General features: G+C 35.8%; 1 protein-coding gene across 1 annotated transcript in view; it reads left to right on the forward strand.

The window, feature by feature from the left end:
* The window catches only part of LOC137400606 (tRNA (32-2'-O)-methyltransferase regulator THADA-like), a 56,716-nt gene that overhangs the window by 4,011 nt on the left and 37,779 nt on the right, over positions 1 to 14,926 (forward strand). Inside the window, exons 7-12 of the mRNA XM_068086937.1 lie at positions 64 to 287; positions 2,638 to 2,783; positions 2,888 to 3,046; positions 6,882 to 7,042; positions 9,807 to 9,979; positions 14,763 to 14,847. Coding sequence (XP_067943038.1) covers positions 64 to 287; positions 2,638 to 2,783; positions 2,888 to 3,046; positions 6,882 to 7,042; positions 9,807 to 9,979; positions 14,763 to 14,847 — 948 coding nt within the window. The remainder of the gene's footprint in view (positions 1 to 63; positions 288 to 2,637; positions 2,784 to 2,887; positions 3,047 to 6,881; positions 7,043 to 9,806; positions 9,980 to 14,762; positions 14,848 to 14,926) is intronic.

The raw sequence follows: 14,926 nt of genomic DNA on the forward strand, positions 1-14,926 counted from the left end.
GTTAAATAGGCGATACGGGTGGCACTGGCAGGTACAGCGCTATTTAGTTTGATAATTTTATAGGCTGAGTTCTTGTCAAGATCTTGTGGCAGAGTTCCTCGTAGACAGTCCTTATTCAATGCTACTCAACAAAGACTTAGCTGAAAGCTTGTGCGCTACGAGGCGTAGTGCAGGACTTCCTTTCATGGTGCAAGCATATGTTACTGCAGAGCCGAGGCTACAGAATCATTATGCTCTCATAGGCATAATGAATACTTTGCTACCGATGTCACTTAACATGCCACTAGGTTAGTCAACTGACATTACTGATACATGCGCTACGTGTCATTATACTTGATATCAAAATTGGGGAATCGTCTTCTTTTTTCTCTCAAAATTAAGGTTACATCAATCCCTTTAAAATCACAAAATCATCAACTTTCATAAGAACAGAATGAATAAGTACAGTCCAGCCTCTACACACGAAGTTATATCAATCCGAGATTTGTTTTCTATGTCATGATCATTGTATGTTTTTCTATGTCATGATCATTGTATGTTGGATCCAATCAATTCATAAGAATGCACTGCTTCTTTTAATTCGTTCCACACTACAAAAAACTAAAAAAGTGATCAATAAAAAGAAATTTTGTGATGCTTTACTGTAAAGTCATGAAAATGGAGGTGTAGGCATGGCCATCTGTAGATCAGAGGTAAAGGTGGTAATAGAGATTGTAACTTACACTCACTTACACTCATACCTCAACATACGAGCTTAATGTGTCCCGGTACCGAGCTTGTATGTTAATTCTCTCGTATCTCAAATTAATTTTTTCTATATAAAATAACTAACTACAAATTAATTAGTTTCCACCCTCTGCAAAAAAATAGTCTAAAAACAGGATATTCGATGAAAATACGTATTTTAATTGTTCTAATTCCCCGCTTGCACTCACAAAGTAACAAACTGAAAGTAAACAATCTCAAAGCAAACGGGCTGAAGAAAATTAAAAGTCAGATGTAGTACAGTCATACCTCGACAGATGAGTGTTCCAACATATCAGAAATTCAAGATACGAGAAAAATTCTTAGCAAATTTTTGCCTTGAGATACGAAACAAATTTGCGATACGAGCGTACGAGACAGTTCTTGATGCAGCCACTGGGTGAGAGGTATGTAATAGGTTGCTTATGATAACAACATCGTTTTGTCTTTTTCGTCGGATCAGTTTTAAAAAGGTCGGTTAAAGGTGAATGTGAAGCAAAATGAGTCAAGCCGGGGCAAGATAATAAAAAATAAAAACAAAATTAGAATTAAATTTAGTGTAAGATTTAAACTTATTTTTAAGCTCAGTAAGCTAAATTCATTGAAATTAAATTTAAAGTTTATGCTATGTTACGCAGCATCACAAAAGTGTAGCATACCGAATGTGTTGTCATCAAGTCTCTCTCTCATCGCTGTCTGCCGCTGCCATATGCTGCAAATGCTGCATACCTACATATACCTACCTGCATACCTACCTGCATACCATATGCTGCATATAGAACTTCATTCAGTACTGTACATAATAGTGTTACATTTTATTGCAGATCATAACCACTAAATGCACTAAAGTTACTGTATGTAATTATAGTTACTAAGGTTAAAATATTATTTTGTAACTAATTTTTAATATACGTATACAGTACGTATATAAAATTTTGATGATTTTTACCAGGGTGTTTGTTTGCATTAGATAATTACTATGGGTTTCTATACCTCTCTATATGAAATTTTTACCTGAATGAATTAAAACTGTATGGTAAAGGGCTACGCGTGTATTTATTTTCTAATATCTTTTGTGTTTACCATTTTTTTTGAAATTTTTTTAAAAGCTCCTTTTACTATCATTCACTCTCATTTAGTCAGACAAAGTATTGGACAAAGAAGGTCCGTTATCTCATTTTTATGTTTTTACCAGTATCGAAAGGTACCAGTATCGTCCATCAAAATTTTGAATACAACGAGCTTCTGCTGCAACAGTAACCTTTTTTATACTCAGAGTTTTATGAACTGATTGTTTATTTTTTTCTCTTAGTTTATTTAAACTGCACAAAAAACACTTTTCTCATGATGCGAAGTTTAAAAGTTAAAATGGTAAATGATGTATATTAAATAAAAATAAGTTTTCTGAGCAGACTTTTTTTATTACTTTGGCATTCCGGGCATTCATAAAAATCATAACATCGATTAAAATACACATAACTACGGTATGTTGCGTCACGCGTAACGATTACCAGCTGGCCTCACTAAGTGAATGCCCTAGTATTTCCGTGGCAATAAAAACAGCTTATAAACAGTTGCAGGTAATATAGTGTAAATATATATTTAATGTAGTAGGTAAAGTAATGTTTATAAGCTGTTTTTACTAGCCGTGCACGCAGGGCATTCAGTAGTATGTCTATATAGGTGTGTTAGAAATGACACCTACACAACTAGTGACATCTATGGGTAGCATCTAGTCACATCTAGTGACATCTATGTCTATTGCTAATAGAGTCGATAGTTATGCAACTAATAACTCTCCCATGTCTATGGATGTTACCGTTGGCAACTGCCCAACTAAAGTTACATGTCTATTGATGCTCGTGTTTATCATTCTAAGAATGGTTTGTTTAGATGACAGTACTAGCTACAGTCAGGCCCAAAGAGTACATGCATTGAATATACTTCGAGCTCTCTACAAAGCATCTCCTCTCGGGGACGCTGTGCAACCTTTTGTATCAGTAGGTTTGCAATCAGCAATCACGGGCTACAAATCACAGGTAAGTTGTACAACTCTTCTCTAAACATATTGTTTTTAGTATGTTGCTGTTCTTTGGTTTGAATGTCAACCAGTCAGCGGTATAGCAGGAATATTTCTTGTCAGGTTTGGGCTGTGAGGAATGCATCGACGATGCTGTTTAGTGCTCTTATCACGAGAATGTTTGGCGTGAAGCAAGGCAAGGATGACTTGAGTAAACAGAGCGGCATGGCTGGAAGACTTTTCTTTCAAAAATACCCTGAGATGCATCCTTTTCTCATGCAGGTAGGGAAGTCATATAGGCCTCAAACCATCTCATCGACCATTTTCTGTTTTCTGTCTTACCACAATATCTGCATGTTTTGGTTCTATGATTATTTTAGGTACTTGATTGCTGTCTATTGACTGACACACAATTTATTCTTAAATTCTTTGTTGATGTTGCTATTTGTGTTTTTAACTTCTTTGGCAAGCTGAATTCATTATGCAGTTAAACCTTAACATATGCAGTTAAACCTTAACATATGCAGTTAAACCTTAACATATGAAGTTAATCCAATCTGATGTTTTCTTTGTATGTCAAAACCATCATGTGTTGAGGCACATATTTTTATAAGAATACATTGTGCGTTGTTTAATTCGTTCTACAGATTTGATGCAAATTACGTCAGTAATATAGCGCTAAACAAATGCACTATGTAAAACAATTACATTTTATATAGAATGAAATACCTTAAGTAATAATTAATAAAAAGAGGTTTATTGTTAAAAGGTACTTTATTGTAGATATGCGATAACAGAAAAGTAGCCATGGCAATGCTTTGTATGAAAGGTAGAGGAAGTGATACCTTACGTTAATCTATATTTATATTAGGTCTGAAGTCTGAACTGCCCTAGTTAATATGTAGTTTGCTAGGTCATATATAAATACTAGCTGTGCTACCCGGCGTTGCCCGGGTAATAAAAAAGTCTTTGGTTAGAAAATCGATTTGTATTTAACATATAACATTTTCATTCACATTCCATTTACCATTCTAACTTTCAAACTACTTATCATGAGAAAAGTGTAATTGAAATAAATTAAAAGAGAAAATAAAAACAACTGTGGAGGTTTTCAAACTTTGTCAAACAACTTTTAAACTTCATATCATGAGGAAAATGTTTCGTACTGGTCCAATAAATTAAAAAATGAAACGACCATCAAAAAGTTTAGATGTAAATGTGAAATAATTAGCAAATGATAGTTAAATTAGGTCAGTTTTGCTACGATTGCAATAAAAGATGATTCGGTAATAATACAACTAATACAAACTGAGAAAATAAAAATCCTGAATATATTGAATTAATAATAACAATTTGCGCATAGAAGTGAGTGTGGATAAAAAGGTTACTGCGCCACCAGAAGCTATCCATCAAAACATTGAATACGACGATACTGGTACCTTTCGACACCGGTACAAATGTAAAAATGAGATATCGGGCTGTCTTTGTCTGATTGAACGGTGAGAGAATGTAGAGGCTCTTTCCACAGAGACGATATAATTGTCCGCGTGAGAAGAATAGGCCTTGTCCACAGATATAGTAGTCGGACCACACGAAAAATATTTCTTAACAGGGACATAGCAACATTTGGTCGCATTGGAAACATGATTAGCATGCGCTATAGCAGTCTGTTTGTGGACTGATCCACAGACAGACATACTTTGAGAAATATATAGATAGCATATTTTATGCCTTGACATTTGATGTTCACCTGCTCTTACATGTTCTTTTAAGTAGTGGTCTGACTGTTACAGTAGGCGTGTGATAGGTTTAGTCAAGAATTGTTTAATGTTATAAACTCTTATAAAACTGAATTTCAGAATTCTAAACTTGAAAATTTTACATAAAGCTTAACAATAGATAATCTAAATTTAAGTGTTTGTGGTTTGTTGGTCTGTCGTCCGGATGTCCAGTCATAGCGATAAAGTTTTAGAAATGAAAACACTGCTTGTCATTGTAATTAAACTCAGAAACCCCAATGCTGCAGACAGGCATGCTATCCACTACGCCACACGGCCTACTCGTCATTCTATGAAATAATTATGCACATATTTATTACACCTGTCAATCTGTAATGGCAATTGGGTAAAATACGCGCAGTTCTCGCTTAATCTAGCGCGCTTGAACTACTAAAAGAAAAATACATGTCAAGACTTTCTCAAAATGCTATAAATATGTGTATATATAGCATAAACTTAATTAAACTTATAGCACAAATAGACGTAAACAAACACCTTCATTTGAAGGTTAGAATGGTGAATGTTGTATGTTGATTGAAAATAAATTTTCTGTGCGAGAACATTTTTATTACCCGTTTAACCTGTAAACTCGTTTAACACCCTCCAATCACTTAGTCTCTATTATAATAAGAGCTGTCTGTCTGTTTGTCACGATTAGAGGTTGAGAAAAAGATTGCATCGTATGGGATTCGAACTCGTACTGTATATAACAGCCCTGGAGAGATATTCCCTAAAAAGAGTGGTCACTGATATTTGAAGAACTGAGATATAAAGGTTTTGCATACTGCCCTAAATCCACGCCTGAAATGTTCCTTACAACAGCTAGTAAGGTAGAAGGAAACAGTTTTGTGGTTTTTTAGGTATTCCACCGATACGTCTTTAAGTTACAATATTAGTAGCACATCATCCATCTGTTCAATGCGTTTATAAAATCGCCTTGAAAGTTCATCCATATCATCAATCACATCTGTTGCTTGACTATGTGGGTGTTGGCTGTGAAGATTTGGCAATGTGTGAAATCTGTTTCTAGCAATGTTTATTGTAATAAATTATTTATATATCATTTTATATTGATATGCCCTATAATATTGGAGATATACCATCTAAATGATTAACTCAACTTTGTATAGCGAAAAAACTCAATGCTAAAAGTGCTCAAGTCACATTCTAGAAAAAAAGTGAGTTGAAAAATTTTAATGTTACTTTATATATGCTACTGAATCTAAACATTGTTCTAGCCATGCAAAAGTGATTTTTCCACAACAATTTTTCATAAATTAACTTTTTCAATAAATTTTTCACAAACTTTTTTATTAGCGTATTTTTAGCATAAGCGATTGGGGTGGAAAATGAATTTGGCAGCGTTCAAAATAGTATTTATATGTTATAACTCCACTCTTTTAAGAATGTGACGTAGGAACTTTTAGCTCTGGGTGTTTAAATTTAAAAATTTGTTGCGTGAAAAAGCCAGGTATTGATGATGTCATGATTTCATGTATAATCATTCCAAGAACAAGATGCAGTGAAGTTGCAATTTGGTATGTTATCTATAGATGCACTTTACTGGTCCATACAATATTGTGTACTCACTTTCCATGCTTGCTATGAGACAAGTGTGTTAGTTTACTATTCTAAGTAAAAACCTGTCAGCACCTGAATTGGTTATATACCGAGATAGTCTTTACTATTTAATTGCATTTTCAGCATGTTCATTTAGAAAAAAACTTCCGATTAGAAATCAAGTAATAAAAATGGCCTTATCCTCTGCATCTACAGTGGCTGACATAATAATGTCTACCATTATTTACAGAGCCATACTCATATATTTGGTAAAATTTTCTGTCATCATCACTGAATTCACAACTCGTAATTTTATAGAAAGTAGAGAATTGTAAAAAGAAATTTTGTAAAAAAAATTTTTTCACAAAATATTGGGTTTAATGACAATGCAAAAAGATAGAAATTATCATCAATCCTTCGTTTTTTCGTGACATAATTTTATCGTTGTCGGCCATCTTTATAGACAATTTTATCGTTAAAAACATGAAGCTTTTGCAATGAATTGTAGAAAATGATGCTTTTGTTTGCAATCTTTTTTATTATAGTATCAAAATGACACCAAAAAGTACTATTAAATAAAAGAAAAACTATCGTTTCCTACAAATATGGCGGCTTTTTCGCTTTTTCGGCTTTTTTTGAGCTCATGTGAAAACGACTGGATGACGTCAAAAAAAACGATGGATTCTTACTTTTTGAAAATCGATGGTGTTGCAGTGCGCTGGACTGAAGGTCAAGACATGTTTTTCTGTGTCAAGTTAGTTTTGTCTGTTTTTCTGTAGGAATTGGAGACATGCACAGAGTTCCGTGCACCTGATGGCCAGACCCTTCTACAACCCAGTCTATATCTGCTGCTGATTGTTTTATGCAAACTGTATCCTTCCCAGAAAGAGTCAGCTGATGCCAGTTTGTCTCTAGATGTCTTTGTGCCTTACCTATACCGGTATGTGCCTTACCTATACCGGTATGCGCCTTACCTATACCGGTATGTGCCTTACCTATACCGGTATGTGCCTTATCTATACCGGTATGTGCCTTACCTATACCGGTATGTGCCTTACCTATACCGGTATGCGCCTTACCTATACCGGTATGTGCCTTACCTATACCAGTATGTGCCCCACCTATACCGGTATATGCCTTACCTATACCGGTATTTGCCCTACCTATATCGGTATGTGCCTTACCTATACCGGTATGTGCCTTACCTATATCGGTATGTGCCTTACCTATACCGGCATGTGCCTTACCTATACCGGTATGTGCGTTACCTATACCGGCATGTGCCTTACCTATACCGGTATGTGCGTTACCTATTATACCGGTATGTGCCCTACCTATACCGGTGTGTGCCTTACCTATACCGGTATGTGCCCTACCTATACTGGTATGAGCACTTTGTTGGTGTTTTATAATGCATATACAGTAGATGCTCTTACACGGTACATAATTCGTTATGGGAACGTTTATGTTATAGTGATTTTATGTTTATACGAAAATTAAAATACATGCAATAATCCTAATCCGCTCCAAGGATTTTTCCAAACTAACTCCTTTGGCCCTTTAAAAGGAAAAACTAAATTTAACCTTTCAATTTAATGACTGTACAGTATTATTGGTTAGTATTGACAACGCTTTTTTTCTTATACCTTTCACTTGTTTACGGTCCATGATTATGGACCCTAAACAAGTAACTAATGTTACGCTAAGGCTAATGTACGCATTCAATGTCTATTTAAATCAATTTTTTCACTTGTTTCTACGGAGCGAGGTCTTTGCACCAAAGATGAACAAATTGTATAAGTCTAAAATAAAATAAAACAAAAAATATATTTTTACTGTAATAAGAGTAGTATCTGTCCATCTGTTTTGTCCGTCTGTCCGAAGCTAGGTTCGAGGTTAGAATTAACTTGCTTGAGAAGAAGCTCCGACTCATGACATTCAGTTTGCTAGCCCACACTCTAAAACCTGCACCAATCGACTGCCTTTGGGTATTTCTGAATAATTGTACACATACTTATTCTCTTTGTTTTATCGGCACCCATGATGATCTCTCATGACATATTAGACTACCAGGGTACTAGTATAATAATAGCTGTACCTACTAGGCCTGTGCGTCATTTTCTTTTCTAAATGTGGCATGAGAGAAAGCGATATTTTTTGAGGATAACGATGGGACTCTCGTTATTTAAATTTTGAATTTGAGCACTTGCACTGACTCGTCGCTTTACGTTTTATGGAATTTCTTACGCATTATGAAGCAAAAACTTCACTTATGTTATTTACGTCAAGTGGAATTATTCAAGCGGAAAAGTTGGTTTACATTATAGGAACGTCTACTGTTACTGATTTTTTGATGCTGTTAGAATATACAGCCTTTATTTACAGCCTTTTACTGCTTTTAATATTTGATTTATATATTATATATATTTATATCACTGTAACTACTTTAAGCTTTAGGTTCTTGTTTTGCAATAAAAAATTTGAAATCTGGGTTTTAGCAATGATATACAGCCCCCCAAGGATAGCCGACGGCTATCATATGGCCGGGGTTTAATGATGGAGCTCAGTTAGGACTGTGCTAGCCTGGGTTTCGGAGCAAACACAACTCTCGCGGGGCGGTCGCGTTGCCTTGTTAGGTTTTGGAAAACACGACTCATTGTTATCGTTTCATTAGCTCATTCAGTCAGTAGACCAGCGGTTCATAATAGCAAACCTTGAATTTCTACAATGTAGGGGTGATACCTAACCAAAATAATGGATCCATGCAAAATAAAACATTTCAAATTACCTACTTTTAGTAATTTTAAAATTGGTAAAGGTCGTAGTATATGCTTAAAGTTGAATATAATTTACCCGAAATTACCCGAACAACGACCTTTTTTCCTAGTTTTTGATTAATACGTTGCCACCCCTAATAGAAAATGACAGTCTCTTATCGTTCTCACATTGTTTTACCTGGCCAATAAGATGGGACAGCAGGCAAAGCTGTGCAGTGTAGTTTTCATACTCAAAATCTAAATACAAAACAGATTTTGGGCTATTTTACGATTGTGACTATTAATATCATGAATGCTTGCGAATGGCAACTGACTGATCATAACGGTGACAATATTGGGCAACTATATTTATTTGACAACAAAATGAATTCAACAGATAAGGAAAATAACCACTACAGCTCATAATATTTGTAAATTTACAAGGGGCTTTATTCAGCATATTTGTTTGTTCGGTTGCCGTGTTCGGGTTCATCCCAACAGAGCTCCATCATTAAACCCCGCCCATATGAGAGCCGTCGGCTATCCTTGGGTGGCTGTATATCATTGGTTTTAGCTAATCAAGAGCATCAGTTGTTGAAAATGACTGAGCAGATACCAGTTTACATGTTGCCAGGTGGAGATGATTCTCAGTTTTTTGGTTAAATATTTATACATTATGTACAATTATTTTTATTTCATATTGTAATCAATAAACCAGTTACATATATTTATAGTATAGCTTAGGTAAACTTTTTATCTTAGGTTCTTATTCTGCTTATTGGCTAATTGCAATGGTTTAGAATTTTTGTATTATAGGTCACTAAAATCATCCCAATATATTATTATTGTTTTTGGTACCAATATTGGAGTAATGATATTTTACTCTCACAGATTTTCAGACTTATAACTTGTGTATGTTCGTCACTAATGCCTAATTTTAAATGGTAGGTGTGCCTCTAGTCCAGTTTATAAGACAAGAATGCTCGCTGCCCATGCATTGGCCAATACGCTGAGCCAAGACTCAGTCCCTGAGGCTATGAAGTACCTTTGTGAGAATGTGTCCATCAGCTCAGAGCACAACAGACTGCATGGACTTTTCCTACAGGTTTACCATTTGTATGGTGAGTAGCACAAATGACCAGACGCTTGGCTATAAACATCTACTGTCGAATATTTCTGTGCTTTGCATGCAATAATGATGTTATTGTTTGAATCAAATGACCTGCGAACAACAGGTCAGAGTTCAACTTCTAAAAAGGTCACTGGTGGTGACAGCGATAACATTCAACCTTAGACCTTAAAGCAAGGGTTGTGACACATTAAAGCTACACTGACTCATCGCAGTGCAGTATGCTGTAATTTTGCAGAGCATTACAACTTCCTAGTGCGCAGTAGACATTTGCTGCTACGGTACTCCTACGGCATATTGCCCACTGAGATCTACTGCATTAGCTGAGATGTGCACTGCAATTGCTTATTAGTACTTATTAATGAGCAAGTATGATTTATTGTAACATGGTCACAGCCATATTACTGAGTAGGTAACTAGCCACAAAGCTCAGACATGACTTGCCAGAATCAGAGAGACATTATTTGGGACAATGCTTTTACCCATTCACAGTTTTTGCCGGTAGCAAGTGAATACCATACTGGACAAGTGGTTGATTTAAACAATGAGTTGTCGTGCAGGGTCATTATGTAGGTCAACGCATATAGTGTATCATAAGTTTTCACAGTTCATCCATCTTCATTTGTGTCACAGAGACGAAGTCATTAAAGTAATTACATGTACCTTAGGACACTTATGTATTCGCTTCATCTAACTTTCGCGTTTTTGCGGAGTCATCCTCTCGCGAAAATTTCATGTGCGAAATTAAACTATTATAACGAACAAGCGAAAACGCGAAATTAAATAGCTTTGTTCATTGATAGTGCAAGAAACTAATGGCAGCAAGCGATCATATTGCATTATCGACCTCGCCCACACCATTCTACCTGCGGTTCACAATTACAAACTAGTCCCAAATTGAAATTTTTTTCTTATCGGTGAACCAGGCCCATATTCCCTGGGGCGGCTGACCGGCTGAGCCGTCCCAACTTTTTAGGAACTTTCCGCGGCTAAGTACAGTCAAACTCTGATAACTCGCCCTCGGATAAAATGTAACATTTCATCTCAAACACAAGGTTAACTCGAACGGATTTGTTTGGTCCGTTCCCATACAATAATTAATTGCTTCAGATAACTCGACCTCAACATCATTTATTCGAAAAGTTATTTGCCCAACGGCTATGGAAACGGTTTTTATCGCTGTAGAATATCACTTTATTCGAAGCCATAGAGACAAACATCAACTTCTAGTAGTTTTTAGGCGTCATTATTATCATCATCAGTGGCAAAATATTCTTGTTAACGACCTTTATAAAAGTTTGCAAAATATCAAGTTTTACCAAAGAACTTAAAATAAAATCAGCAAAATAGAACTTTGTTAAAACGCTCAAAAGAAAAAGATGTCTTTTTTCTGAGCGTTTTAACTGCGGTCAAGTTTTGCCTATTTTAATTTAAAAACGTCTCGTCAGTCACATCACCTAAAACAAAACAAATCTCAAAAAATAGAAAAATGTTGATACTTTCCGAAAAAAATTTTAAAATTTCACATGAAAGGCCCGGCTGAGGCCCTACATAAGAAAAACCTGTTGGGGGCTTACACCGCCCCCTCCACACCCCCAGGTGTTCATAACTAGTCGCCTAACATTAGCCGCCCCAACTTGCAACCAGTGAATACAGGCCTGCGGTGAACTGAACCTGAGGAATCTAATTATGTTTGTTCCATTGCATTTATTTTCACATCACTATATTTTCGCACTCATCAGAACTTCGAAATTAAGTTGCAGTGAAATTTTACTCTGTATGCTACTCACGAAACTAAATACTAGCAAAATATAAGTGTTCTAGGGTATATCAATTATGTAATGAACTGCTTAGAGGAAGTTATAGATGATGTAACTTCACAGTGAGGTACACCCTGTGCTCTATAGAAACAAGCTCACTATTTATAGAAGCTTATTGATATGTTATGTAACATAAACAGCTCAATTTGGTTAGGAGTTGGCAGTTGGTATCTACAGTTTGTTCCTCGCACACGTTTTGTATGTCGAGTTTTTTACAGAATAAAGTTACAGTCGTACGGCTGAGCTGCATGTTCATTGCGAAGTTGAGTAGTTTTGGCATACAAAGACAACAATAACGGTCCTAAAGATGAACTTGCGCAGAATTTTAGTAGATTTTATCAGAAATTATCGGCATTTTTCTATCATTTGCAATTGTTTTTGATGTTTGAGATGATCTGACTGCTAGGATGTTTCAAGATTAAAATCGACAAAACTTGATTGTGGTTAAAACGCAGAAAAGAAAAATGTCTATAAATTGACATCACTAGTTGCTGTAGTTGATATCGGCTGTTGCGTTCAAATTGCAGCGTTACACGTGTGTCTGTTCTATCGGTCTTAGTTAGCAACTGTAGATGTCATAATCGCTTTTTCGTTAGTTCTGAGCATTTTAACCACAATAAAGTTTCATTGATTTTAATTTTGAAACATCCTAGCAGTCAGATCATATCAAACCTCAAAAATACTCACAAATGATAGAAAAGTATCGATAGTTGCTGATAAAATCTACCGCAATTTTGTGCAGGTTTATCTTTAAAAAATAGGAAGTAACTGAAGATGAGTTGTTAGCTGAGCAAAGACTCCTGCCTCTACCCAAAGATCCTCTTTAATCAGATCATTAGATCACAACAATTAGTGGTTAGCATAAATAATTCGTTGTTTATTTGCCAACAAACATTGTTAGGTAAAACCATAACTGTCACGAACAACTTTTATTGTATGTACTAAGTAAATCAGACACGCTGATTCCGATTTTGTAATCAAAATCAAGATTAGGCCACTAACTTTCAGATTAATGAAGGATTTTTTATAGCGTTTTAATATCGGTCTCGAAAACAACACGATCGGCATAACAAGCTCCGCCCATAAATACGTGACGTAACCTAGCTTTTTAGGAACAGAAGTTACGTAGGGATGTTTAGACCGATTTAGAATAATAGAGATGGGTGTTTTAAAATCCATTAATATCTAAATTCAGCCTTAAAAATAATATCAGTCTTTTCATGAAGGTAGATAAGCTATTTAGCATTGCATATTTAAAAAGCGCGATAACAACGCTAGCTTGTGATAAAACCGCGCTTTTTGAGCTAATTTTTCTCGGCCTCCAGCCCATTTAAACGTCATGTAGCAAGCTGCGAGCAATTTTAAATAGTTTATATCCCTTTCATAAAAAACTGAAATTATTTTACAGGCTGGATTTAGATAATAATGGGTTTTAAGACACCCATATCTATTATTCTAAATCGGACTAAACATTCCGAACTTCCGTTTCTGAAAAAGCTAGGTTTCGTCACATATTTATGGGCGGAGCTTGTAATGCCGATTGTGTTGTTTTCGAAACGGACATTGAAACGCTTTAAAAAAGCCTAAATGACTTTGAAGGTTAGTGGACTAATTTTTATTTTGAGTACAAAATCGGAATCAGCGTGTCTGATTTACCTAGTAAATCCGATAAAAGTTGTTCGTGACAGTTATGGTTTAGGTATAGACAGTCAGAAGTTGACTGTCTATACATAACCCATGAACATGATACAATAGGTAACACAAGGTGACTCATGGTCCAAAATTTGACCTATTTATAAACATTTTTATGATTTCTGCTGTTTACCTTTCAATTGGACATTTTCTATAATGTTATGCTATTTAATTTTAATCAAAAGTAAGTTTATGGCAACTTTTGTCTGCACCCCAACATCATTTAACTCGGACATTTGGTCTTTTTCTTTCATTACAAAGTAGAACCCTAGTAGCCTCGTGTGCGGTGAGAGAGATCGCCAGGTGCGCCAATGAAGTCCAAATAATAACTACCCAAGTGCACAATTATTCTGGACTACCAAAATGCGGTCAATTGGTGCAGGTGTTCATGTTTCAGTCTACCAAACTGAATGCCGCTCGTTCGAATCTGAAAGTACGAATCAATATTTTATCTAAATCTGTAACGATAGCATTGGAAAGGTTGACAGACACCGGGGTCTTACTAAGTTAAAGATTTCATGAAAGTTATAGCTTGTATCAGCTGCACAGGGAATATACACAGTTATTCCCTATTACAAGGTACCTAATGTATAGTCATTTACGTGTATGTGGTATGCTGATCTACAGTTGTTCACTGTGCCTCGTAGCTGATGTACAGATATTGAATATAGAAGGTGATATAGAATGTACAGATATTTGTATATACATGTGGCTTGCTGTACAGACATTTACATGCTCTTAGTAGCTATGGATGAGCACACCGTTTCCATTTCCAGTTTCATGATAACTTGGAATTGCTTGATATATTATTATTATAACAGTCAGTTTCATTCATTTTATTTGGTTTACTGAGGGTGTCTTATTAGTGTCACATCCATTCTCACCAAATGACTATTCCTTCAGAATAGATAGTCAAATCTTTACTATAATAAGAGCTGTGTTCATCCACTCGTTTCAAGCCACGGAAAAAGGTTGAGAAAAAGGATTGCATCATCCTGAGATCGAACCCGCGACAAGTGGGTTGGGCACTCGGCACGCAACTACCAGCTGCACTTTTTAGTTGATTTCGAATTATTGTGCGCATACTTATTCTCTGTGCTTTATTTACACAACTGGTGTCTCACGGCACACTTGACTGCCAGACCACACATTACCATAATTACAATATTGGATGCGCTGTTCATAAGTTTTTGAGCCAGGGTTATGAAAGTCTGCTCAACAATAATACTAGTCACTATAAGGGTAGTTTTATCTAATTTGCAGCCTGTGTACCTGATGCAAGCCTCGCAAGTGTTGGAGAAACTGTGGCTAACATGCTTAGATCAACCTACAGAGCGATACTTTCTAGGTATGTGTAGGTGTTCAGCTGTCAGATCGCCCTAAAGTGCACTCGGGTTTGTGACTTGAAGAATAGAGAAAGCATAATA

Source organism: Watersipora subatra, chromosome 7, assembly GCF_963576615.1.
Source record: "Watersipora subatra chromosome 7, tzWatSuba1.1, whole genome shotgun sequence".
Lineage (NCBI taxonomy): Eukaryota > Metazoa > Bryozoa > Gymnolaemata > Cheilostomatida > Watersiporidae > Watersipora > Watersipora subatra.